The sequence below is a fragment of the Mandrillus leucophaeus genome, unplaced genomic scaffold (genome assembly GCF_000951045.1).
Source record: "Mandrillus leucophaeus isolate KB7577 unplaced genomic scaffold, Mleu.le_1.0 Scaffold534, whole genome shotgun sequence".
NCBI classification, from domain to species: domain Eukaryota; kingdom Metazoa; phylum Chordata; class Mammalia; order Primates; family Cercopithecidae; genus Mandrillus; species Mandrillus leucophaeus.
Genome location: NW_012105742.1, coordinates 809,532 through 834,302, shown reverse-complemented (window position 1 = coordinate 834,302; position 24,771 = coordinate 809,532). Strand labels below are relative to the sequence as shown.

Below are 24,771 nucleotides of genomic sequence, written 5' to 3'. Positions count from 1 at the left end.
ACTTGGTTTTGGCTGGGTGCAGTGGCTCACGCCTGTAATCCCAACACTTTGGGAGGCTGAGGTGGGGAGTTCGAGACCAGCTTGACCAACATGGTGAAACCCCATCTCTACCAAAAATACAAAAATTAGCCAGGTGTGGTGGTGCACACCTGTAATCCCAGCTACTCGGGAGGCTGTGGCAGAAGAATCACTTGAACCTGGGAGACGGAGTTTGCAGTGAGCCATGTGCCGCTGCACTCCAGCCTAGGCAACAGAACAAGACTCCATCTCAATAAAACAAAACAAAACAAAACAAAACAACTTGGTTTCACTGGGCATGGTGGCTCACACCTGTAGTCCTAGCTACTTGGGAGGCTGAGGTGGGTGAATCACTTGAACCCAGGCATTTGAGACCAGCCTGGGCAGCATAGTGATCCCCAGTCTTAGAAAAATATAAATAATTATTAATTTCCATTTTAAAGATCTGGCAGTCCTATCCCCCTGTCACCATGTGCACCCTTCCCTATTGAGTCCTGACCCTGAGACTAAGGATCAAGTCCCAAATAGGACAGTGCTTGCCCTGTGTTCCTCTTGTATCAGAGTTAGGAGTAACCCATCAAAAGTGGGAAAACAAAAGGTGGACTAAGAAGGTTGTATGTTTCAGGAAAAATGGGAGCAAGCCCATTCCTTTATGGCGGTGAAGAATATAGTACACCGACTGCTTCCCTCATTTCCGTGGCCTGCCTGGTCCCTTAAGGCCTTTTCGAAGGTGTGGCCCACCTGGGCCTGCCTGTATCCTCAGCTGGGGACAGGTGTTAGAGTGAAACCCTGCCTTTGACACAGGCACTGGGTGGTTAGGAAAGAGCCCGTTTATATAACCGTGGTGGAGAGCACGGGCCTCCCGCCTACCATTGCATTTGGTGATGAGCTGGTCCTTCTTGCTGGACTCCTGTAGGACTTTGCTTTTGACACTGGAGAGCCTGGGTGGGGAAGATGGGAGGGTGGGCAGGCTAGCAAGCAGATGCGTCCCCCAAAACCCACACCCCCTACTGAGGCCCACTCACGCTTTTTCAAAGGCCAGCTTCTCTTTCTCCAGCTGTTTGGACAGCACCTCTACCTCTCCGAGGGCAAACTGTAACTTCTCCTCTTCCTTGGCCAGGAGGACCTTGGTCTTGGCATGGGCAGCTTTCTCTTCCTGCAGGGGCGGCAGCAGTCCCTTCATTACCCTGGGCCGCCTTGGGTCTCCTAGACTCCCTTAACCAGCCCCGCTTCTCAGACAGACACATAGACACCAGGGCACAGGAAGATTCTGGCCACCTTGCTACTAGGGCTGGAGGTTCTCAGAGGCCGACCTTTCTTTTTACTTTTTTTTTTTTTTTTAAGACAGATTCTCACTCTGTTGCGCAGGCTGGAGTGCAGTGGCATGATCAACTCACTGCAACCTCCGCCTCCCAGGTTCAAGTGACTCTTCTGCCTCAGCCTCCCGAGTAGCTGGGATTACAGGCACCCGCCATCATGCCTGGCTAATTTTTGTATTTTTAGTAGAGATGGGGTTTCTCCATGTTGGTCAGGCTGGTCTCGAACTCCCAACCTCAGGTGATCCACCCTCCTCGGGCTCCCAAAGTGCTGGGATTACAGGAGTGTGCCACTGCGCCTGGCCAACTTTTTAATTTTATTGTCAGAGATGGGGTCTTGCTATATCACTCAGGCTGGTCTCAAGCTCCTGGCCTCAAGTGATCCTCCCACCTCAGCCTCCGGAGGTAGCTGGAATGCAGGTGCACATAACTGTGCCTGGCTTGGGTTGCTGACTTCGACACTTGGATGGGTGGAAGTGCTAGTGATGGAAATGGGAGCACTGGAAGTCTTGCTTCCATTCTCCTTTACTAAATAAAAATCTATTCATCTCTGTAGGAAGGGTGATTATATTTCACATCTCTCTTCCTCAGAGTTGCTTTCACTGACCCCTCAGACTGGGTTAATTTCCTTTGTTATAGAGTCTGTGGTCCCCTTGGTCTCCCTTTAGCTATTCATTGCACTGGGGAGCGCTGTGGAAAGCCTGGCCTTCCCATTAGATATGAGCTCCAGGAGTCTTGGTGCTGGGCCTCACCTGTTCCCTGACCCCCATCCCAAAAACCCAGCCCATCTGGCTCAGAATAAGTTCTCAATCATTGCTGAATTAAATCTCATCTCGCTTTCTTTTTCAAATGAAAGCTATCATTACCAGTTAGGATCATGTAAATATCATTTACTATATTTTTAAACCAAAACTTTCCTAAATATGGGCCACTAGGAACAAAGCCAGCAAGGAACTGGGATAACACCTGAATTTCTGATGCTAAGTGTAGTTTTGATCTGTATATTGGCTGTGATGTACTGCAACTGCTGTTATCTGATAGAAAATGTGGAACTGATGCCAACAATGCTATCTTCTATTCTAAATGCAAATAATCCCACTGATGGGTGAGGGAAGACTGGAGCAGGCATCAAAAGCTTCTTTAGTCGGAAGTGGCTCCAAGGGAGTCAGGCGATGCGCAGTGCCCAAGGACGCCATGGGCAAAGGTAAAAGAACCAAGGAAAAGTAGCCATTCTTTTTATATAAAATTGTTTAATGTTTTTGTTAAAATACATTTAATCCAGATATAGTGGATGAGGTGGCTAGATTTTTTCAAGATTCTTAGTCCACCAGGAGCTGATTCCATTTGTGTCATCCCTACTCTGGTCACAGAACATTCACATCTTCAATTCCAAATACTGAGCATGATGTAAATGATGTAATCAGTATCTAACACATGAGTATATACTTTCTTGGTGGTCACTGCATGCCATATCAACAGTGCAGCCTCAAAAAAAAGATGTTTTGTAACTTGGCCCTTTCCAAAAATAAATATATTAGGGCACTAAGCTCACACCTTAAATGAGGGCAGAATAAATAGGAATGAAGTGCAAGCTCCTGTGAGGAGCACTGCATGCAGATGAGGCACTTGCTTGTGTGGTGTGGCCAGCTGTAACAGAAAGTCACTGGAACCGCACAGTGCCTCCTCACAAAGCCCGTCCTGAGTATAAGGAGGAAAAAGAATGACACATAGTTTGACCAGGCTGCTAGAACCCATGTTCCAGTGGCATCTGAAGTTCACTGCATTTTCTTTTTTTTTTTTGAAACAGAGTCTCACTCTGTCACCCAGGCTGGAGTGCACTGCTGCAATCTCGGCTCACTGCAACCTCCGCCTCCCAGGCTCAAGCGATTCTCCTGCCTCAGCTTCCCGAGGAGCTGGGATTACAGACACCTGCTACCATGCCCGGCTAATTTTTGCATTTTTAGTAGAGACGGGGTTTCACCATGTTGGCCAGGCTGGTCTTGAACTCCTGACCTCAAACCATCTGCCTGCCTCAGCCTTTCAAAGTGTTGGGATTACAGGCATAAGCCACTGTGCCCGGCCAGTTCACTGTATTTTCCAGCAGTTTCCAACAGAAAGCACAGCAGTGGCATTTCCTTACTGGTCACTGCTCCTGTGCTGTAAGGCCTGCGCTGATCAAGGAAGCTTACACTTCTCCTAGCTTGCGCAGATGAACTCTAGGGTTGCTAATCTGGGGACGTGGATTCCTTCAAGCTCTTAGTGATAAGAAGGATTTTCATCCTCCTTTCCTCACTGTCGATCATGCAGTAGAGAGAGCACCTTCATTTGAATGACAGCTTCAGTTTCTGCTTGAGCCTCAAGCCCTATTTCTGAGCCCTGCTCCTATCACACACGTCTCCAATCTGCAGTAATACTCAAAGAAACAGTCTAGAGCTGGGTGCCAAGCTCCAACAGCAAGAATAAGCCCTACCTAGTTATGTATGATCAGGAGATCTTCCAAAGGATGTAGGCAAGAGGAAAAAGCTTATTTTACCACCATGCAGACAACCCATCTAAAATATAACCCAGGAAATTATAGTTTAACAATATTCTGGATAGTATCAAATAGATAAATCCTTCAACCAAAAGCAAATATGGTTCCCTTGAGGAAAAACAGATGTGAATGTTGTGGTCTATTGGTAATAAATAAAACAGTATCATCAGTGCTATAAAAACAGACAATCAGCATGACATTTAATGGAGTTAGTTACTATTGCCTCTATTTAGTATCATCACAGATTACTCATCGCTGCCATGAAGTCCATAAAATGTGTGACTATCCAATTCCTGGCCATCGAGGACAGGGTCTTTTAATCTGTCAAGTCAGTTTCATTATGGCAAATTTTCTAGCAGAGGTTAGGGATGGGGAGAGGAGAGCTTTGATTTTTTTGTGTATATAAGAACTTTCCATAAGCCTGTTTAGCTCATGGACACATTTTACAATGTAACCTCCCTCAGTCACTCAGAGGGGATCAAGAAGGGGCCCCCAAAACCAGGACAGACCTAGTTGGGTAGCAAAATCTGGCTATTTCTAGAAATGCTCCCTCTCCCTACAACTGAGCAGTTGTCCCCTACAAGCCACTAAAGCCCCCAATCTTTACCTGTGAACCCATCTCCTGACCCTGTGCAATGCCTGCAGAGGCATGGTAGGGAACAACCGTTCAGATGTTGGTGAGCCATGCTAGGCACGTCTGTGTAAATCATGGCCATGCATTGGGATGAAGAGACTTTACTTTGGAATCTGTTCTAATGTAGATGCTCTCTTTTTTTTTTTTTTTTTTCTTTTTTTGATACAGTCTCACTCTGTTGCCCAGGCTGGAGTGCAATGCCGTGGTCTCAGCTAACTGTAATCTCCGCCTCGCAGGTTGCAGCGATTCTCATCAGAGAATGAGTAGCTGGGACTACAGGTGTATGCCACCACGCCTGGCTAATTTTTGTATTATTAGTAGAGACGGAGTTTCACCGTGTTGACCAGGCTGGTCTTGAACCCCTGACCTCAGGTGATTCACCTGCCACAGCCTCCCAAAGTGCTGGGATTACAGGCATGAGCCACTGCACCCGGCCGACTCTCTAACAGAAACTTTTCTTCCAATATGAAGGAAGCATGGAGTGTAGGCTACAGTCACTTAATGATCCTTCCAAGTTCAGAGTCATGATAATCCAGGCAGCTCAGCTCTACAGGAAGGCCCAGAACCACACAGCCCAGGCAGTGACTGAATTCTTTCTTGTCACCAGTGGGAGGGTTCCTTGCCTGTGATGGACCTCTTATTTTGTGTACAGAATTTATGTTAGACAGGGTCCTGCTCCTTAAAGAGCATCAGGGACGTCCTGAATGGATTCAGGATTACCATAGAAAGGACGAGGTGTCATGGGGTTGGGGAGGACAGAGGCATCCTCGGGAAAGGTTCTGCTTTACCAGTCTGGCTAGAATCACCTGAGACATGAGGATGCTCTCTCCCACTTTCTACTTGACACTCAGCCTGCTGTCTCACTCTGCCACTATCAGCTGTATGACCTGTGTCATCCTCTCTGGGCCAATGTTCTCATTCATAGAACCAGGGATAATACATCTACTTCAGAGTTGTGAGGAGGCTTAAGAAAATATGTGTGAGAGCCCCTGCTTTTATAGTAGGCACTCAATAAATGGAAAAAGCATCTCAAATCACAAACTATAGGATACCGGGTTAAACAAAGTGGCTACTGGGGCCAGTGCTAGACCCCCATATCCAGGGAGAGAGGATCTGTCCCCTGTATCTCTAGGCTTGAGCAAACAGCCTGGAGAAATGGCAATGCCTCCTCCTGGGTCTGACCATCTGCCTCTGTGGGATATAGGAACTCAGCCCAAGTGCGATGACACCAATGATGACACTGAGGAGAAATGACCGAAGGGACATTCTCTGGGTTCTATGATGGACTAGGGAGGCTTCATGGAGGAGATGAGGCTCGGTCTTGCTTTATACCTTCACCCTGGCCCCTGCCTCCGGATGCTGCTCAGTAGTTTTAATTTCTGGACCCTCTGAAAGAGAGAGGGTTAAGGAAATAAAGGAAACTCAAATCAGGCAGTTTGCTAATGCTACTGAGCAGAGATTGGAATAATAGAAAACTATTGACTACAATAGTTTAAATTTCTCCATATTCCCCTAGAAAATGGAAAGCTGGGCAGGAACATGTTCCAAAGGCTAAATCTTGGCAGAGATGATGACTTTAATGAAGGGAGAGGTATAATTCTTGGTAGACAGTGTAAATAACTAATATTAAGCTTTGGCTAAGCCTAGGAATGCCTGGGTCTTAAGACTTCACTGAAGAAGGGAAGAAGGAAGAAAACATGGATCTGCTCTGGGATGCCCTGAACTCTATTCACAGAGGCAGGGTAGGCATGGAGCAGGGAAACAGAATCCAATGCTTTGCCATTAATTTAACTTAGATGAACTCCTCCTGGGACCTGGAGTCACTCCCCAGGAAGGATTCTGTGAGGACACGTCTGGCTCTCGTGCCCATGCTCCTGCCACTCTGCCCAACCAACGAACTTAGCAAATAGTAAAGTGTTCACCATTACCTAATTTTGTATTATAAAATGGAATCAGGAACATAAATAGGAACAAGTAGCAAAACCCCAGCCCTGCATAGGACCATTATCCTCTCAGCCACCTCTGCGTAGGCCAATGAGTTTGGAAAGTTTCTCACAGTTTTCAAGTTTCAGCGACTCTGCTTTCTGTTTCAATCGTTCATCTCTGTATAATCCTGCCAAATTTGTCAGCTCTGACTCTGAAAGATAAAAGAGGTAACCAATTCATCAAGAGTTGAGCTCCTTTGTTTCATTTCAACATTTCTGGAGTCAAAGCTCCTTTTACTTCATTTCAAGCTTTTTCTTTCAATTAAATGTAAGAAACATTTACTCATTTATTCACAAAACACATCTGAGGCACTAGACCAGGTGTGGAGGATTAAAGGGCACCTGTGACCCTGCAGTCCAACAGTATCTGTGCTGTCTTATAAAAGCACTGAACTTAGTTCTTACCAAGAAAACATTTGGCACCAGACTTAGGAAACCTGCGCGTGTGCAGTAAGACCGCGCCACAGCCTCCTACAAGTGGGATTCCGACGGCAGCTGGGAGAGAATGGAGTCCAGTGGCCTATTCCTGTCATCTGAAACAGACAGCTGCTCTATTCTTCTCCTGCATTGCTGCATCATAACTCACATGTGCGAAGGCACACAGAGCCTACTGCTGCCAGGTGTGTGTCTACACAAGGCCAGGGCGCTACTGGCATTCTTCATTTCCTCACCACATGTGGGGTCCCCAACTCAAAGGCCAAAGGCAGCTGGGCCTTTTTAAAAGTTGAATCATCTGGATCTGGTGACCTTTGTCTCCTTGACTAAAGGAATTTCATTTTCTCTTCATGGTGGAGAAGGTCATTCTATTTTTAACCAGAATATAATCTCTATGTTTCCTGACTCAACAGTGGTTTGGCTGCCTCTATTTTTTATTCTTTTGTGAGGTTTCAGGCATACTCAGGGAGGAATGCCTGAAAAGCACCTTTAGAGACGTATTGCATGTTAACAGGATGGCATGCTTGGATGTGGTGTGTGGCTTCTGAAAGCCTCTGACAGCAGGCAGCTACTCAATATTTAAAGGACCAGACTTGTAAAAATGCTATTTTAATTGTTTTGAAATCTGCCTATCCATTCTTAATCGTCTTGCTGACAGATTTTGTTTTTCTTGGTGGAACGAAAGACACCTGTCTGATTAATCAGCAAACTGCCTGGAAACAGGAATTATTATTTAGCCAGGGGGAACAATGGGCATTGCTTTCTGAATACGTTTCTATCAACACAAAACACTGTCTGGCATTTCTGCTCACAATGATGCTATTTACCCCCAAGTAAGGCCCAAAGTGCAGATTAAGTGCAGGACTCCAGGGTGAGGGGTGGATATGCATAAAAACCCTCCCTCTACAATGGAGGCCGAACAGCCTGGGCTCTAGCCCAGCAGTTGCTTGGCAAGCAGTGGGTCTCCCAGGCTCCAGAACAATGTGCTCTCCCTGCTCGGTGAGGGTGCCTGCAGTGCCTGCTAGCCAGGGCTTGTCTTGGCACAGTCACCCTTGCAGGTGATGGGGCTTCATGGAGGATCATGGGCCGTTTCCAAATGAAAGCTCTCTGCTCCTGCATCCTGCCCAGGGCTCGCCACTAACTCCAATCTCAGGCTTCCTTGGCCTGTGGGTAACCTCTGCCCAGGAGGCCTCTGTGAAGTCAGTCTGTGCCTTTAGTCCTCTGGAGTCACAGTTACACCAGTATTGAAACAGATTCTGTGGTTTTGCTTTTCTTTGAAATTATTTCCTTAGGTTTTTCATTTGCTCAGCTTTTCTAAATGCCTCATTCCCTGAAATCTTGTTCCAGGAAACATTAAGGGCTAGTGACTCTTTATATTTTCTACATTGAAGGCCACTTCAACAAGCTGATGAAAGATAACTGCTTTTCTCAAAATATCACATTACTTTTCATAAAGCTCACTGAAACCAGCTCAGAGACCCCTGCTCCACAGCAAGGACCTTGTACAAGGTTAGTGTTTCAAGGAACCGTGTCCCACATCCCCACTACCAAGCTCAGAGCAACTTCTCTCTAAATTGCCAGTGAATCCTTTCATCCTTCAATGAACAAAGGGTCAACTTCAAGAATATGCTGCTTTTGACAAATTCTGTTAATATTCAATAACTTCTAAGCAATGTAAAAAAATTTTGGGGAATGGCAGGTTCCAGAGAATACCTTTTCTTCTTAGCAGAAAGTTCCCCTTCCTCTGAATGTCACTGTAACAGATGGACAGAGCATTGAGCCTTAAAGATAAACTGACTCAGGCAAATTGCCAAGAGAAGCAAGACCCAGAACCTCTCCCAAGAACATGCTGCAAAAGAGCCCAGATTGGTCTCGACAGCTGAAAGACTGCAACGGATCCCGGCTGCCCTCATGATCCAGCCCCATGAGATGGTACTGCATCCACTCTACAGTGCAAAGCCAGGTAAAGCCAGGACTCCACCAGACATTAGGCACTTTCTATGTGCCAGACACTGTGCTAAGAGTTACACCCATGCCATCTTCCATCACCCACATAACCTTTCCCGGAGGAAGTGGACTCTATGCCCATTTCAAAGCCTAAGCTTCTACCCACTAGGTTATCCCGCTCAAGGGTGTGGAAAGAAGTGCTCCTCTGTCAGTCCAGGCCAGGAGCTCAGCTCAGCTCGGCTAGGCCAAGAGGCAGTTCCTGCCTGCTACTTTCGTTCAGCCTAGCCTCGTAGTGTGGCCACTTGCTCTGGCATCAGGTTTACTATCTAGATGCAGCTGCGAATAAGTAAACAGGACAATTAGTGTTTATAGTAAGGGATTGCTCATAAAAGTTTACCCAGATTGGCAGGGTGTGGTGGCTGACGCCTGTGATCCCAGCACTTTGGGAGGCCGAGGTGGGTGGATTACTTGAGGTCAGGAGTTCGAGACCAGCCTGACCAACACGGTGAAACCCCCTGTGATCCCAGCACTTTGGGAGGCCGAGGTGGGCGGATTACTTGAGGTCAGGAGTTTGAGACCAGCCTGACCAACATGGTGAAACCCCATCTCTACTAAAAACTAAAAAAATTAGCCAGGCATGGTGGCATGTGCCTGTAGTCCCAGCTACTCGGGAGGCTGAGGCAGGAGAATTGCTTGAACCCGGGAGGTGGAGGTTGCAATGAGCCGAGATTGCACCACTATACTCCAGCCTGGGTGACAGAGCGAGACTGTCTCAAAAAAAAAAAAAAAGTTTACCCAGATTAAGCATTCTAAGGAAGAGCAGAGAAAATAAATGAACCAAAGATTTAAAAAGTCAATGGCTAACCTTGCTAAAAACAGTTTGCATTTGGTATTTTGCCAAGAGTGAACTTTGTTCTCAAGTGGGTTTATTTTTACAACCTCCAAGTGCTAAATTTAACCTTGTTGGCTGCACTTGCTGCTGGATTCAGAGGGCAGATGCTGCTTGTTCTCAAATGGCACTTGGGTTGTGTGCAGGCTCTGCATAGCCACTGTACTTAAATGCCAGAAATAGATTTGTAAGGGGTTTGTGCTGATAACCCCCATTTGGAACTTGTGGGTACACGCTTCATGCTTACTCACTGGATTTTTTTTTTTTTTTTTTTTTGAGATGGAGTCTCGCTCTGTCACCCAGGCTGAAGTGCAGTGGCATGATCTTGGCTCACTGCAACCTCTGCCTCCTGGGTTCAAGTGATTCTCTTGCCTCAGCCTCCCGAATAGCTGGAATTACAGGCACGCGCCACCACTCCCAGCTAATTTTTGTATTTTCAGTAGAGACGGGGTTTCACCATGTGGCTAGGCTGGTCTCAAACTCCTGACCTCAGGTGATCCACCCTCCTTGGCCTCCCAAAGTGCTGGGATTACAGGCATGAGCCATGGTACCTGGCCACTCACTGGATTTTTATTTATACCTGGAGAGTGCTGAAGCTCTGAACTAGGCCTCGTGGGGATGGGGACAAAAGCTTAGAAACTACCTCTGGTGCAATCCTTACCATGAGCTCTTTGCATAATTCCAGCATCTTACTGCCATAGAGAAAGATGTGGGGCAGGGGGTGTCTGAAGAATGTGAAATGCAGATTTTCATCCAGTTCTTGCAGAAAGCAACAAAGTCAAAGCCCTCCCAGGACCCAGACAATAGGGACTTTCAGGACATATACTGGCTTTCACCTGATTTGGATCCATGTATATACTGCCTTTTTATTGAGACAGGATCTCGCTCTGTAGCCCAGGCTGGAGTGCAGTGGAGTGATCACAGCTCACTGTAGCCTCGATCTCCCAGGCTTGACCTCCTGAGTAGCTGGAACCACAGGCATGTGCTGCCACACCTGGCTTATTCTTATACTTTTTGTAGAGATGGGGTTCCCAGGCTGGTCTCAAACTCCTAGACTCAAGTGATCCTCCTGCCTCAGCCTCCCAAAGTGCCAGGACTATAGGCATAAGCTACCATGCCTGGCCTATATACTGCCTTTTAGTATGAGGCCTTTCTCCTGCTCCAAAATTCTTTCCTGATTTTTGATTCTTGTAAAATCTAGTTTAGCAATGGGGTAGAGTATTTCCTGAACCCTCAGTGTTTTTCAATAAAAATGGAATTTCCTCTTCCTATTTAATTTCCTCTTATATCCCAGAGTCACTGCTCACCAACTTCCTAATGCACTTTGAGAGAACAGTGGGACTTTGCCTTACAGAAATAGGGGGCAGAGACCAGGTCCCTAAGGGTGAGTTAGGACACTAACCCTGCTGTTGTTATTCACAATCTTCAGCATTTTCATTGTTTTCTACTCCTGAGAATCCTCTCTTCAAAAGACATTTGTTGAGCACCTGTTCTGAAACAAGCACTGTGCCAGGGCCCTGAGACACAAAATTAGTAAGACCAAGTTCTTATTCCCAGAGAGCCCATAGTCTTGCAGGGGAGACTGACATATATCTCTGGAACTCTAACACTGTGTGATTGGTACTATGTTAGCAGGTTGAACAAAGTGCTTTAAGAACACAGAGGAAGGAGAGTTTAACTTGAGGGCGGAGTTGGGAGTGTGTGATGGTCACTGAGGGCTTAGCAGCACTGTGACCGACGAGCTAATTTTATCAGACTCCATTAGATATTTAATGATACTCAGTAATAAGGTTTTAGAAATGAGTCAGAATTTGCTTTTTAAACATGAGCCAAAACTTCAGTTAAAAGGGTAGCCCCTGAAAAATAAAAAAGAAAATAAAAATAACCAAAACCAAGTTTGAGAAGACACAGTCACTAATGCAGTGTGTGTGTAGAATTCAAGTGGGACCAAAGGTGAAGCTGTTGGCTGAGACCAGGCTGCCCCTTCTGCAGACACTCCTTAGTAATACTTGCTGGAGCTGTAAGCCAGTGGCAGACGCTGTCATTCCCACTGTCTCCAGAAAGGGAAATAGGGGGGAAGGCCTGCCACACCCAAAGGGGCAGACCCAGGGGGTCACTTTTGTTCTGTGTGGCCACAACCAGCTGGAGGTGAGGGTAGGGGACACCTCATTGAATACCAGAAACCTCTAAACCTTTGTTCTGGTTCAAAAAGTAAGGCTGGCTCAATCAGATTTCCCTCTACAGAGTGTGGAATTGGGAAACTGTGGACCAAATCAGCGAGCACCAAGAACTTAACGGAGGTGTGTGCTGCAGAAAGGGGCACTGACTGGTGAGGCTGGGGAATTTGAGAGAGTGATAAGGAGGGTGGCAACTACTGTAAACCATGGCAAACAAGGTTATGAAAAAGGGAAACTGGAAGAAAGAAAGGAAGGCAGCTGGTGGGGAGAAGAGAGGGGGCAGATGGGCAGAGAGGTAGAGACCCAAAGAGAGACGGGCATATAGACAGGTGACTAGCGCCACCTAAATTCCTGATTGCCAAGTCCTGGCCACATGTATCCTGTCAATAAATTTCCCCCACTTTTTTGTAGTATCCTGAATGGCCTTTGTCCTCTGACTCTGTTCACCTAAACATGTGTAGCCCCAAACAAGAAGAGAGGAGGGATCAGGAGGCTGGGGGTGCCTCCTGTCAGGAACCACGGCCACCGGCTAATGCCCCTTTTACAGCATCTTACTTTGTTGTTTCTCCTTCCAACAACTAGTCTGGATATAATCAATGTAATCCTTCTCTATTGTCTTCTCCAGGTCATGCAGAGAAGCTCCTCTGTAGGCCTTGTCAAAGTTTTTATCCACAAAGTAAGGCACCTGCAGGTTCTGAGTTTCTCTAGAAATGGTGTAGCCCAAGGTCCTGAAACAAGGAGAAAGAGGCTCATGTGAGCTCATAATATTTGGCAATATTACTCTTAGCACTGACCTCACAGATATCATCACCATCATCTGCTCACAGAGCAGAGGTAGATATCATTTTCTAATGTACCCAACACTTCTTATATCCTTAGCAAAATTATACGTATAACATCATCATAATTGTATTATGTAAGCACGTTCATACCATGAATTCAGCTTCAGCATAGTTTATTCTCTTAAAAGACTCACCTCTCTTTTACTGCTCTCTGTGCTAAAAGAGAATGCTGAATGCTTAAAACAAACAATTTTTATGTTGTGTAGGATCTAGTATGGTACCTGACAGAGTAGGTTATTATAAATGCTGGTTGAATGAACTGATTACGTTATATAGCAAATTAAAAAACAGATAGCTCACACCAACCTAGAAGCAATATTTTGGACATGATAAAAAGTACTTCGCACATAGCTGCTAACTGAGAAATGCAAGAAACTCAGACAAAATATTTCAATGATGCTTCAGAGCTAACTCTCTGTGGGTCCAAGGCATCCAATGGTATCTGGTGCTCAGCAACATTAAGAGTACTGAGCTGACTAAATTCTAACCGTAAGGAAATACAGAAGGGACCTCAAACTCAAGTTAAAACAATGTGACAGAAATGTGTAGAATCCAAGATGGTTTTCTTCAAACTGGACAAATTCTACTTAAAGGGGCTACATTTTATTTGGCCTTTTCCCGGCCCTCTCCTTAGATCCTCTCTAATTAGAGTAAGAGCCGAGGCCATGACTGCTCTCCCCTCACTCTAAGGGGTTGGGGGATCTTACAGAGCAGGTCCGTGCTTACCCCGCGGGCCTCACAAGAAAGAAAGCTGAAGTGCCATATGGAAAAACATGAGAAGCTGGGAAACAGAGGAAATCAGTGTGACCTGATGGCAAAAACCTCTCTCTGAAGGCTGGGCGCAGTGGCTCATGACTGTAATCCCAGCACTTTGGGAGGCCAAGACAGGTGGACATCAGGTGTTTGAGACCAGCCCAGCCAACATGGTGAAACCCAGTCTCTACTAAAAAATACAAAAATTAGCCAGGTGTGGTGGCACATGCTTATAATCCCAGTTACTCAGGAGGCTGAAGCATGAGAATCACTTGAACCCGGAGGAAGGAGATTACAGTGAGCCAAGATTGCACCACTGTACTTCAGCCCGGAAGCCTGGGCGACAGAGCAAGACTGCCTCAAAAATAAAAACAACAACAAAAAACCTCTCTTTCAGCCTCAGCTTCGCTCTCTGTAAAAGGAAAATACTAGCTGGGCCCAACAGCTCATGCCTGTAATCCCAGCACTTTGGGAGGCCGAGGTGGGTGGATCACCTGAGGTTAGGAGTTCGAGACTAGCCTGGCCAACATAGTGAAACCCTGTCTCTACTAAAATATAAAAATTAGCCGGTGTGGTGGTGTGTGCCGCCTGTAATCCCAGCTACTCAGGAGGTTGAGGCACAAGAATTGCTTGACGGGGAGATGGAGGTTGAAGCGAGCCCAGATTGCACCATGGCACTCCAGCCCAGGTGACAGAGCGAGACTCTGTCTCAAAAAAACAAAAACAAACAAAAAAGGAAAATACTGACCTGGATTGACCTGGAATGATGGTCTTCAGTCTACAGTGATCACTGACAAAGACTCTTCCTGTTATGTATTGTCTAATAAATTCTACTTTTAAAAGATTTTTTCCCACTAAACTATAATCATGAACAATAATTTATTATTCATTACTAACAGAAAAGATAATCTAGTGATTCTCAAACCTCAGTGTGGACCAGGATAATCTGGAGGGTTTGCTAAAACTCAGGCTTCTGGTCCTACCCCCAGAGCCTCTAATTCAATGGATTTGGAGGGGCCCTAGAATCTGCCTTTCTAACATGTTGCCTGTTGATACTGATGATGGCTGGTCTGGGGACCAAACTTTGGAAACTGAATCAACTGAAATAATTAATTGAAGAAATTTTTTAAAATCCTATCAGAGTTTATAATCTGTATGCAAAAAGCATTACAAGGAATTTCTCTATCTTCAACAAAAACAAAAAAATTGAAAATAATCACTTGATCTCCATTATTAATACTATGCTCCGAGACCCACAAGGTCCAGCAATCCTATCAACAGCTCAACAGAGTCTTTCTAACTCTACCATGGTGTGATAATGTGTTCATCTAAACCTTAAATTCTACTGATCCTTCAAAAACCAGTTACTGCTGTTCTGCAGCTGACCAGATGATGTCACTATAGAACAAAACAATCTATTTCCTGAGGCACACAGGAGACTGCTTCAGTATTTTTAAGTCTCAGCACCATGACTACCCAGCTGTTCCTTTAAACATCAAATTGGTGTTTTCTACAGCAAAAGGTGAAATGAAATGTTAGTAATGTATCAGCAAAACCTTCAAGTCTTTCACCCCCAGACTGTTACTGAAAAAGATTGAGAAATATCAGACTTACGATTTATAGAACAGACTATATGGGGGATTAGTAGCCAGCAGCTGAGTAATGACAGATATAATCACAATCACAAGAACTGGAAGTAGCTGAATAAATGCAGAATATGTAGTCTGAAAAAGAAAAAAAAAAACTTGCTGTAAGTGCTTTTTTTTTTTTTTTTTTCTCTGTCGCCCAGGCTAGAGTGCAGTGGTGCGATCTCGGCTCACTGCAAGCTCTGCCTTTCGGGTTCACGCCATTCTCCTGCCTCAGCCTCCCGAGTAGCTGGGACTACAGGCGCCCGCCACCACGCCCGGCTAATTTTTTTTGTATTTTTAGTAGAGACGGGGTTTCACCGCAGCCAGGATAGTCTCAATCTCCTGACCTCGTGATCCACCCACCTCGGCCTCCCAAAGTGCTGGGATTACAGGTGTGAGCTACTGCGCCTGGCCTGTAAGTGTTCTTTATCAATATAAAGCTTATTGAAAATAAGACAGTTGTCCCAAAGAAAATAACAAATTACCAATGCACTGCATAGGAGGATCCACAAAGCCCCAGGCTTTTCTGGGAAGGTTGTACTTTCAGCTGAGAAGTACAGGTTGGGCAGTCCTAATCAGAAAATTCAAAATCAAAAATGCTCCAAAATCTAAAACTTTTTGCATACCAGGATGACACTCAAAAGGAAATGCTCATTGGAGCATTTTGGATTTCAATTTTTTTTTTTTTTTTTTGAGACATGGTCTTGCTCTGTCACCCAGGCTAGAGTATAGTGACACAAACATGGCTCACTGCAGCCTTGACCTCCTGGGTTCTGATGATTCTCTCACCTCAGCCTCCTGAGAAGCTGGGACCACAGGTGTACACTACCGTGTGCAGTTAATTTTAAAATTTTTGTAGAGACAAGATCTTGCCATGTTGCCCAGCTAGTCTCGAACTCCTAGGCTCAAGCAATCCTCCTGCCTCAGTCTCCCAAAGTGTTAGGATTACAAGTGTGAGCCACTGCACCCAGCCTCAGATTTTCAGATTAGGAATTGTCAAATGTATAATTGTATAATGCAAATATTCCAAAATCCAAAAAAAAAAAAAATCTGAAATCTGAAATACTACTTGTCTCATATACTTCAGATAAGGGATACTCAATCTGTACCAAATAACCTTTATTCTCTCTGCTGAGCAGGCTGAAGGAGGCCCAACAACAACCTGGATTGACAGCCAGTAATCCCCCTGCAGCCCCATTAACAAGACCAAAGACGCAAACATCTCAAGGTAAACCTGCCCAGACTGTGCCTCTTACAGGAGTGGGGCTCTAGGAGCCAGGTTAGCATTATGCTTGGCCACAGCTGATGGACTGGGAGGATATCTAACTCTGGCAGAGATAATCACATTTTCTCTCCTAGGAATCTGGGATTGAGACTCGTCACCCTTCACTTCTGTGTTGTCACTTTAAGGAAGAACACACACCATCAGGCACTGTAGCCTAGCTATTTGCAAGGGGAAGTAGAACAAGCAAAGCTGCTTGGTGAAAACAAAACAGAGGCAAAGAGTGGCAGGAAAACTAGAGACAATCTGGGCCCAAAGAGTCCTGCAGAGCACAGCTGCTTGGGAGCCTGACAGTATCCCAGTTCTTTGTTCCTGTCTGTCATAAGGCCCAGCTGTGCTTCTTATCCTTGAGCTTCATGAGACTCCTTTGATCCCTTACCTTAAACCCCCTTTAGTTCTAAATATTTTGAAGAGAGTTCCTATTTTCTGCAGCCAAGAACATTTTGAAGCCAGAGAGGGGCTCATGCCTGTAATCCCAGCACTTTGGGAGACCAAGGCAGGAGGATCACTTGAGTTCAGGAGTTCGTGACCAGCCTGGGAAACAGGGTGAGAACTAATCTCTACAAAAAATGAGCTGGGCATGATGGCATGCACCTATAGTCCCAGCTACATGAGAGGTGGAGGTAGGAGTATTGCTTAAGCCCTGGAGTTCGAGGCTGTAGTGAGCTGTGTTTGTACTATTATACTCCAGCGTGAGTGACAGTGAGACCCTCTCTCAAAAAAAAAAAGCCTTGATGAAGTCAGCCCCACAGGATTGCTGAGATCCTGGGAGAGCCACCCAAGAATGGGCAGAGGGAGGGGATACAATTCTGCCTATTTAGGCCAATTTTCCAGCTCTTCTCACCATTGCTTTTGCTTTCCTAAAGCACATCTTAGCAACATATCTCAAGTTCAACTTCTAAAATTTGATCATGTACCATCAAGGTTGGTCCAGTACAACTGTTTATGGGCAGCAGCACTCCTCCCTCCCTAGGTACCTGAGGTTTCTCTTCTTCCTCCTCCTTCTGAGTCTGTGTCCTCTCATGTCGGTGCCGTCGGCGGTAATAGTGAGCGTCATCTGTCACATTTGAAAACATATGAATATTTCCTGGAAAAGAAAGAGAAAGAAATACTTAGTATGGGATATGGCGAACACTCCTTCCTTGCCTTTTTCCTTTTTTTTGGAGACGGAGTTTCGCTCTGTTACCCAGGCTGGAGTGCAATGGCATGATCTCAGCTCACTGCAACCTCTGCTTCCTGGGTTCAAGCGATTCTCCTACCTCAGCCTCCTCAGTATTTGGGGTTACAGGCACCCGCCACCACGCCTGGCTAACTTTTGTATTTTTAGTAGAGATGGGGTTTCATCACATTGCAGGTTGGTCTTGAACTCCTGAACTCAAGTGATCCACCCACCTTGGCCTCCCAAAGTGCGTGAGCCACCGCACCCAATCCTTCCTTGTCTTTTTCAAGGTCCTTGTTCCCAGCTAGGTTTGTTAAGGATAGAGTATTGGCCTATTTTACCCAGTAGAAAAATAAGACAGTAGGCAAGCCAAGTGAACCAGCTGGAGCTAAAGTGTGCTGAGCTCTCCTGACTTCATTTAAATAGTCCTTTGCAACTAGTGAGAGAGAACCCCCAAAAGGCTAGAAGAGAGAGAGCATTTGGGCCATGAATCCTATTTGGCATGTTCACGTCTGCTTCCGTGCCCAATACCATATTGTGTCACTGGTATCTTTTAATAGCAACTCATAAAATTCAATTTACTTCCTGGGCATTGAATTATACCAACTTCCAACTTGCTGGGGGTACTTTCCTATCTTTTATCTTTGTAAGTGCTATTTTATAATAATAATAATAGGCATTTTGTTACTTATTTAAAAGGCACTTAAAAATATCTAATCCTCACAGTGACCCTGTGAAGTAGGTATTATTAACAGCCCCATTTTTCAGGAGAGGAAACAGGGTCAGAGAAACTAAATGATCTGGTCAAAATTATGCACAGCTGGAGGCTGGAGACTTGCCTCAAACTCCTGCTCAACTGATTCCAAATCCTTGCTGTTTCCATCATTCCATTGTCCCTCTATTCAGATTTTCAAACAGGAGTTTGCTGAGAGCCATAAATAAAGAAATATGTTTAAGAATGATAATTTGGGGAGACTAACCTGTAGGAAAATGTCCTCCAAAGAAGACGTTGAATAGTTCTTCTGGAGTGATGTCAGCTTCAAAATCCCTGTAATAATTATAAGGTCTGGCTCGAGGGGCAGTGAAAGTCACCTGTTCATCTCCGTATTCATCATAGCGAAGTCTCTTATCAGGATTGCTCAGGACTGCAAATGCATTTCCTATTGCTGCAATCAACAAGAAGCAGCACATGAGGACACAGTCTTTGCTACGGCTGAGAGTGATCACAGCAGCAGTGATGAAGAGCCTAGAGGTGACTCGTGCTGGACAACTTCTCAGGGGCCCAAGGAGAGGTGCTTGGGCCTAGAAAGTTCTTCAAAGTGCTTGCCCTTCAGGTTTTCCCTAATCGCCAGAAACAACAACATTGGAATCACAGGAATTAAGAACTACTGCTGAAGTGAGTTAACTCCCAATCAACAGTCCTGGAGTCATCCCAGCTGTCCTAGAAGTTAGGAATCCCCCCTCAGTTTGGGTTCCCAGTCACCACAAGTCCCAGGAATGTTGGGGAAATGTTCTCCAACTGGTCAGCACTCTCATTCATAAAAAATGTGTTCTGGCCAGGCACAGTGGCTCATGCCTGTAATCCCAGCACTTTGGGAGCTTGCAGTGAGCCAAGATCATGCCACTGCACTCCAGGCTGGGCAACAGAGTGAGACTTCGTCACACACACACACACACACACACACACACACACACACACGAAGAGTGTTCTTTACTTTAAAACAATTTTTTTTAGAGATGGGATCTTGTTACATTGCCGAGACTAGTCTCAGATTCCTGGCCTCAAGTGATCCTCCCACCTTGGCCTCCAAAAGTTTGGGATTATAGGTGTGAGCCACTGCATCTAGCCAAAACAGTGTACTTATTTCACTTGAGTGCAATGGTTTATGTTGGAAACAGTTCACACATCCATAGTGACATTCTAACTTGTAGTCAGAAGAATTTCCTGAATTCTACTCTGAAACAATCTTAATAAAAACCTTCCTGCCTGACTAAAAACAGTCTTCATCATAGTCTTATTTCAGTTAACTTTAGATAATTATTTTCTGAAATTAAGAAATGTATTTCCAATGTCTCAAGGAGGTTTCAAAGGCTGAATAATTACGTATGTTTACCAACATGTCTCCTTTCTATGTGCAAATGTGTGAACCTTGACCAATTTCATTTAAACATACAATCAGTAGCACCAATCAATACAAACCTCGAAAAAAAGCCTTTTAAGGCATCCCCCACTCTCTACCTGTAATTTAGTCAACACTGTCAGAAACACAGTCAGAAAGAGTATTTCTTCATGATTCTTTTACCTGGGAAATTGTTAAATGTTTGCCTTGCCACTCTGTTACCCACAACTCTATATATACATATGTACATATATATTGTAATAAGTATACATTTATTTTGCTGAACCATTTGAAAGTAGGCCACAGATATTATGTCACCTTCCCCTAAATACCTCAACATATATCTCCCAAGGAGAAAGACATTCTCCTATGTGATCACAACACCATTATCACAGCTAAGGAAATTAACATCAGTCCATTATCATCCAATGCATCCATGCAAGATCAAGTACTGCATTTAGTTTCTTTTAATCTAAAACTGTCCCCACCTTTTTTGTTTTTCATTATGTTAAATTTCTTGGAAGAACAGGTCAGTATTCTTGTAGAATGTTTCATATTCTGATTGTTTCCTCATTATTAGATTCAGGTCAAACATTTTGGCAAGAATACCCCATAGGTGACAACAACCTAGCACTCAATGGCTTTAGAATTCACTGATGATCTCTGCCTGAAACAGTGACTTGGAGTGCAGTGGTGTAATCACAGCTCACTGCAGCCTTGACCTCTGGCTCAAGCAATCCTCCCACCTCAGCCTCCCAAGAAGCTGGGACTACAGGCACATGCTACCATGCCCGGCTAATTTTTTTTATTTTTATTTTTAGTAGAGATGAGGTCTCACTATGTTGTGTGGGCTGGTCTCAAACTCCTGAGCTCAAGCAATCCTCCTATCTCAGCCTCCCAAAATGCTGGGGTTTACAGGTGTGAGCCACCATGCCTGGCCAGGTGAAGCTCTTAAGATTTGTATTCATGTGTTGGGTCCAAAATATTTTTAAAGAATGTATTTCTTTTTTTTTTTGAGATGGAGTCTCGCTCCTGTCGCACAGGCTGGAGTACAGTGACGTGATCTTGGCTCACTGCAACCTCTACCTCCCGGGTTCAAGCAATTCTCCTTCCTCAGCTTCCCAAGTAGCTGGGATTACGGGCGTGCACCACTAGGCCTGGGTAATTTTTGTATTTTTAGTAGAGAGGGGGTTTCACCATGTTGACCAGGCTGGTCTCAAACTCCTGACCTCAGGTGATCCACCCACCTCGGCCTCCCAAAATGCTAGGATTACAGGTGTGAGCCACTGCACTCAGCCTAAAGAATATATTTCTTAAAATATCATGGAGGACGGGCACAGTGGCTCACGCCTGTAATTTCAGCACCTTGGAAGGCCTAGGCAGACAGACTACTTGAGCTCAGGAGTTTGAGATCAGCCAGAGCAACATGGCAAAACCTCGTCTCCACAAAAGATACAAAAATTAGCCAGGCATGGTGATGCTCACCCGTAGTCCCAGCTCCTTGGGAGGCTGAGGTGGGAGGATCACTCGAGCCTGGGAGGTGGAGGTTGCAGTGAGCTGAGATGTCACCACTGCACTCCAGCCTAGGTAAAATCAAGGGAGCTATGCTGATGATCACTATTTAAGAGGTGTGGCAGGGGGAAAAACCCTCCTTATGGCCTTATGAAACAACTATGGGGAAGGCTAAAAGCAACTTATTATGACCAATCATGACAAGGGCACCATTGAGCATTGGTTCAGGATCAGACCTTTGAAAGCATCTGTTGCTCCAGGAGCACAGTTCTTGTCAGGGTGAAATTTGAGGGCGAGTTTTCTGTAAGCTTTCTTAAGCTCTTCATCACTGGCATCTCGAGAAACTCCCAGAATTTCATAGTAATTTCTGCATTTCTTGATCCTAAAAAAATCAGAAACATGTATGTCTACAAAGGCCCCTTTTGTACAACTAACTGCAAGATAATACATTGATCCTCCCTCTAATCTGTGGGACCCAAAACAAACCTAGAAGAAAATTAGTGCACACGTTAATGAAACATTCAAATTCATTAACAATGTCCTTCTCCCACCCAGAACTTAATGCCTTTCAAAGTACTTTTACATCTACTATTTATTCTTCCTATATCCCTGCAAGGGAGTAGAACGAGTGTGCCAATCCTTACACCAAGGTTCAGGCTAAGATCCTGAGAGATGAACCACAGGACAGCAAAGCCGGAAGAAACAGTTAATCACTCTGTTTGTTTATAATTTTTTCTCTCTTTTTCCTATGGCTATTTTTTAAACTGTGTTTTTTGTTTTGTTTTGTTTTTGAGACGGAGTCTTGCTCTTGTTGCCTAGGCTGGAGTGCAGTGGCGCAATCTTGGCTCACTGCAACCTCTGCCTCCTGGGTTCAAGCAATTCTCCTGCCTCTGCCTCCCGAGTAGCTGAGATTACAGGGATGCGCCACCAGGCCTGGCTAATTTTTGTATTTTTAGTAGGGATGGGGTTTCACCATGTTGGTTAGGCTGGTCTCAAACTCCTGACCTTGTGATCTGCCCACCTTGGCCTCCCAAAGTGCTGGGATTACAGGTGTTAGCCACCGTGCCCAGCTAAACTGTGTTTTAAGAAAGTTAACATACACATGATAGAAGAAAAAGAGCCAACAGAACTAAAGTTTATACAGTAAAAATTCTCCTGCTTCATTATTTCCTGTCCCCCAGTATCCCACCACAGGGACAACCATCATTAGAAGTTTTGTATGGATCCTATGTACAGAGAGTACAGGTATAGTCCTCTCCATTTTTGTTCTTACCTAAATGGAAACATATTATAATCACTTTTCTACATCTTGCTTAAAAAAAAATTTATTTTGGGCTGGGCGTGGTGGCTCAAACTTGTAATCCCAGTGCTTTGGGAGGCTGAGGCAGGAGGACTGCTTGAGGCCAAGAGCTTAAGGCCAGCCTGGACAGGATGGTAAGACCCTATCTCTATGAAAAATTTTAAAAAGTTAGCCAGGCATGGTGCCTTGTATCTGGAATTCTAGCTACTCAGGAGGCCAAAGCAGGTGGATCACTTAAGCCCATGAGTTTGAGGCTGCAGTGAGCTATGATTGTTCCACTACACTCTAGTCTGGGCAACAGAGCATGACCCTGTCTCTAAAAAACAAACAAACAAACAAACAAACAAAAAAGGATTGGAGATCAATCCTTAACAGATAAAGATGAGAAGTATAGAATAATAGTTTAGACTAGACAGTAGTTTAGAGTGGCAGTTCTGAACTTTTGATCTCAGCAACGTTTTATAATGCATGGTACAGGAAGAGAAAAAAAAATTACTGAAGACCTCAAAAGAGCTTTCATTTATGTGACTTCTATCAATCCACATCTACTATACCAGAAATGAAAACAAAAAATTTTTAAACAGTGATGATGTAATTACATGTCATGTAGCCTCTCAAAAACTCCACTGTATAATCATGAGAAAATTAGTGAAAAAGACAAGTAACATGTTTGTATCATTATGACTACAGTTTTAAACTTGCAGACCTATCCCCTAAAAGGGTCTTGGGGTTCCCCAACCACCCTTTGAGAACTGCTGGATTAGAGATGAACTCTGGAGTCAAAATCCCTTGGTTGAGCTTTGATTTTGCTGTGTACTTAACCTCTATAGCTTGGTGTTATCTTCTGAAATGGGCTAATAATTATATTTCACAGAGTTGATATTATGATTAAATAAAGTCTTCATGAAAGTGCTTGAGAGCATCTAATACTAAATAAATATTACCTAGTATTATATATCTACCTCTTTTTTTTTTTTTTTTTTTGAGACAGAGCCCAGGCTGGAGTGCAGTGGTACAATCTCGGCACACTGAACTTCTGCCTTCTGGGTTCAAGTGATTCTCCTGCCTCAGCCTCCTGAGTAGCTGGGACTACAGGCTTGCACCATCACACCCAGCTAGTTTTTGTAATTTTAGTAGAGACAGGGTTTCACTATATTGGCCAGGCTGGTCTCGAACTCTTGACCTCAAGTGATCTACCTGTCTTGGCCTCCCAAAGTGCTGGGATTACAGGCATGAGCTACCACGCCTGGCCTATCTCATTCTTTTTAAAATCTAAATATTATTGCATTGTATCAATGTATAATATATACATCACCTACTAATTTGTATTGAGAAGGGCTTCAGTCTTTTGCTACCATATGATTCAGTAAGGCAGGCAGAGATTCAGAGTTTTGTTGGGAAATTCATCATAAGTCAGTAACACAGGTTGTACTCTAATGCAGGGTCTGGGCTGTCAGCAGGTCCCTTCCACATGAGCTGCCCATGGGGAGTCTTTGAATCCCTAGCCCAGTTTCCAATCTCTGCTTCCATGGCAGACACTCAGGACTCCCTCTCCTAAATTTACTATTTGTTTAATAATGCTTTATTGAGAAATAATCCACATACCATAAAGTTCACCCTTTAAAAATGTACAATTCATTAGTTTTTAAATACATTTATAAAGGTGTGCATCTATCACCACTATCTCATTTCAGGACATTTTTATCACCCCAAAAAGAAACTCTATACTCATTAGGAGTCATTCCCACTTCTCCTCCCCAGCCCCTGGGACCCACTAATCTACTTTCCCTCTCTATAGATTTGCTTATTCTGAATATTTTATATAAAAGGAGTTATGTAACATGTAGCCTTTTGTGTCTGGCTTCTTTCACTTACTGTAATTTTTTCAAGGTTCATTCATGTTGTAGCATGAATCTGTTCACTCCTTTTTGTTACAAAATAATATTTCATTGTATGGATATACCCCATGTTGTTTGTCCATTATCAGTTAATGGACATTGGGTTGTTTCCCCTTTGGGGTCGTTGTGAATAATATTGCTATGGACATTCATGTACAAATTTTTTTGTGGAAGTATATTTATATTTCTCTTGGTATATACTAGGAGTAGATTGTTGGTCAATAATCTTAACTTTCTTCTGAACTTTAAGAGGAATTGCCATATTGTTTTCCAAACTGGCTGCATTCCTACCAGCAATGTACAAAGGTTCCAATTTATCTGCTTCTTTTTTTTTTTTTTTTTT

General features: G+C 44.4%; 2 protein-coding genes across 4 annotated transcripts in view; both read right to left on the bottom strand.

The window, feature by feature from the left end:
- The window catches only part of SPATA24 (spermatogenesis associated 24), an 18,116-nt gene extending 16,915 nt beyond the window's left edge, over positions 1–1,201 (bottom strand). Inside the window, exons 1-2 of the mRNA XM_011997270.1 lie at positions 1,044–1,201; positions 889–959 (exon numbers count right to left, since the gene is read on the bottom strand). Coding sequence (XP_011852660.1) covers positions 889–959; positions 1,044–1,201 — 229 coding nt within the window. The remainder of the gene's footprint in view (positions 1–888; positions 960–1,043) is intronic.
- Positions 1,202–2,564: 1,363 nt separating this feature from the next.
- Positions 2,565–24,771, bottom strand: part of DNAJC18 (DnaJ (Hsp40) homolog, subfamily C, member 18) — a 35,267-nt gene continuing 13,060 nt past the window's right edge. The window contains exons 3-8 of one of the 3 annotated variants that reach the window (XM_011997227.1): positions 21,467–21,612; positions 18,579–18,764; positions 17,417–17,526; positions 15,144–15,253; positions 12,490–12,662; positions 2,565–6,638 (exon numbers count right to left, since the gene is read on the bottom strand). In XM_011997227.1, coding sequence (XP_011852617.1) covers positions 6,514–6,638; positions 12,490–12,662; positions 15,144–15,253; positions 17,417–17,526; positions 18,579–18,764; positions 21,467–21,612 — 850 coding nt within the window. In that variant the 3' untranslated portion in view covers positions 2,565–6,513. The remainder of the gene's footprint in view (positions 6,639–12,489; positions 12,663–15,143; positions 15,254–17,416; positions 17,527–18,578; positions 18,765–21,466; positions 21,613–24,771) is intronic. The other 2 variants (XM_011997228.1, XM_011997229.1) reach the window with 2 other exon arrangements.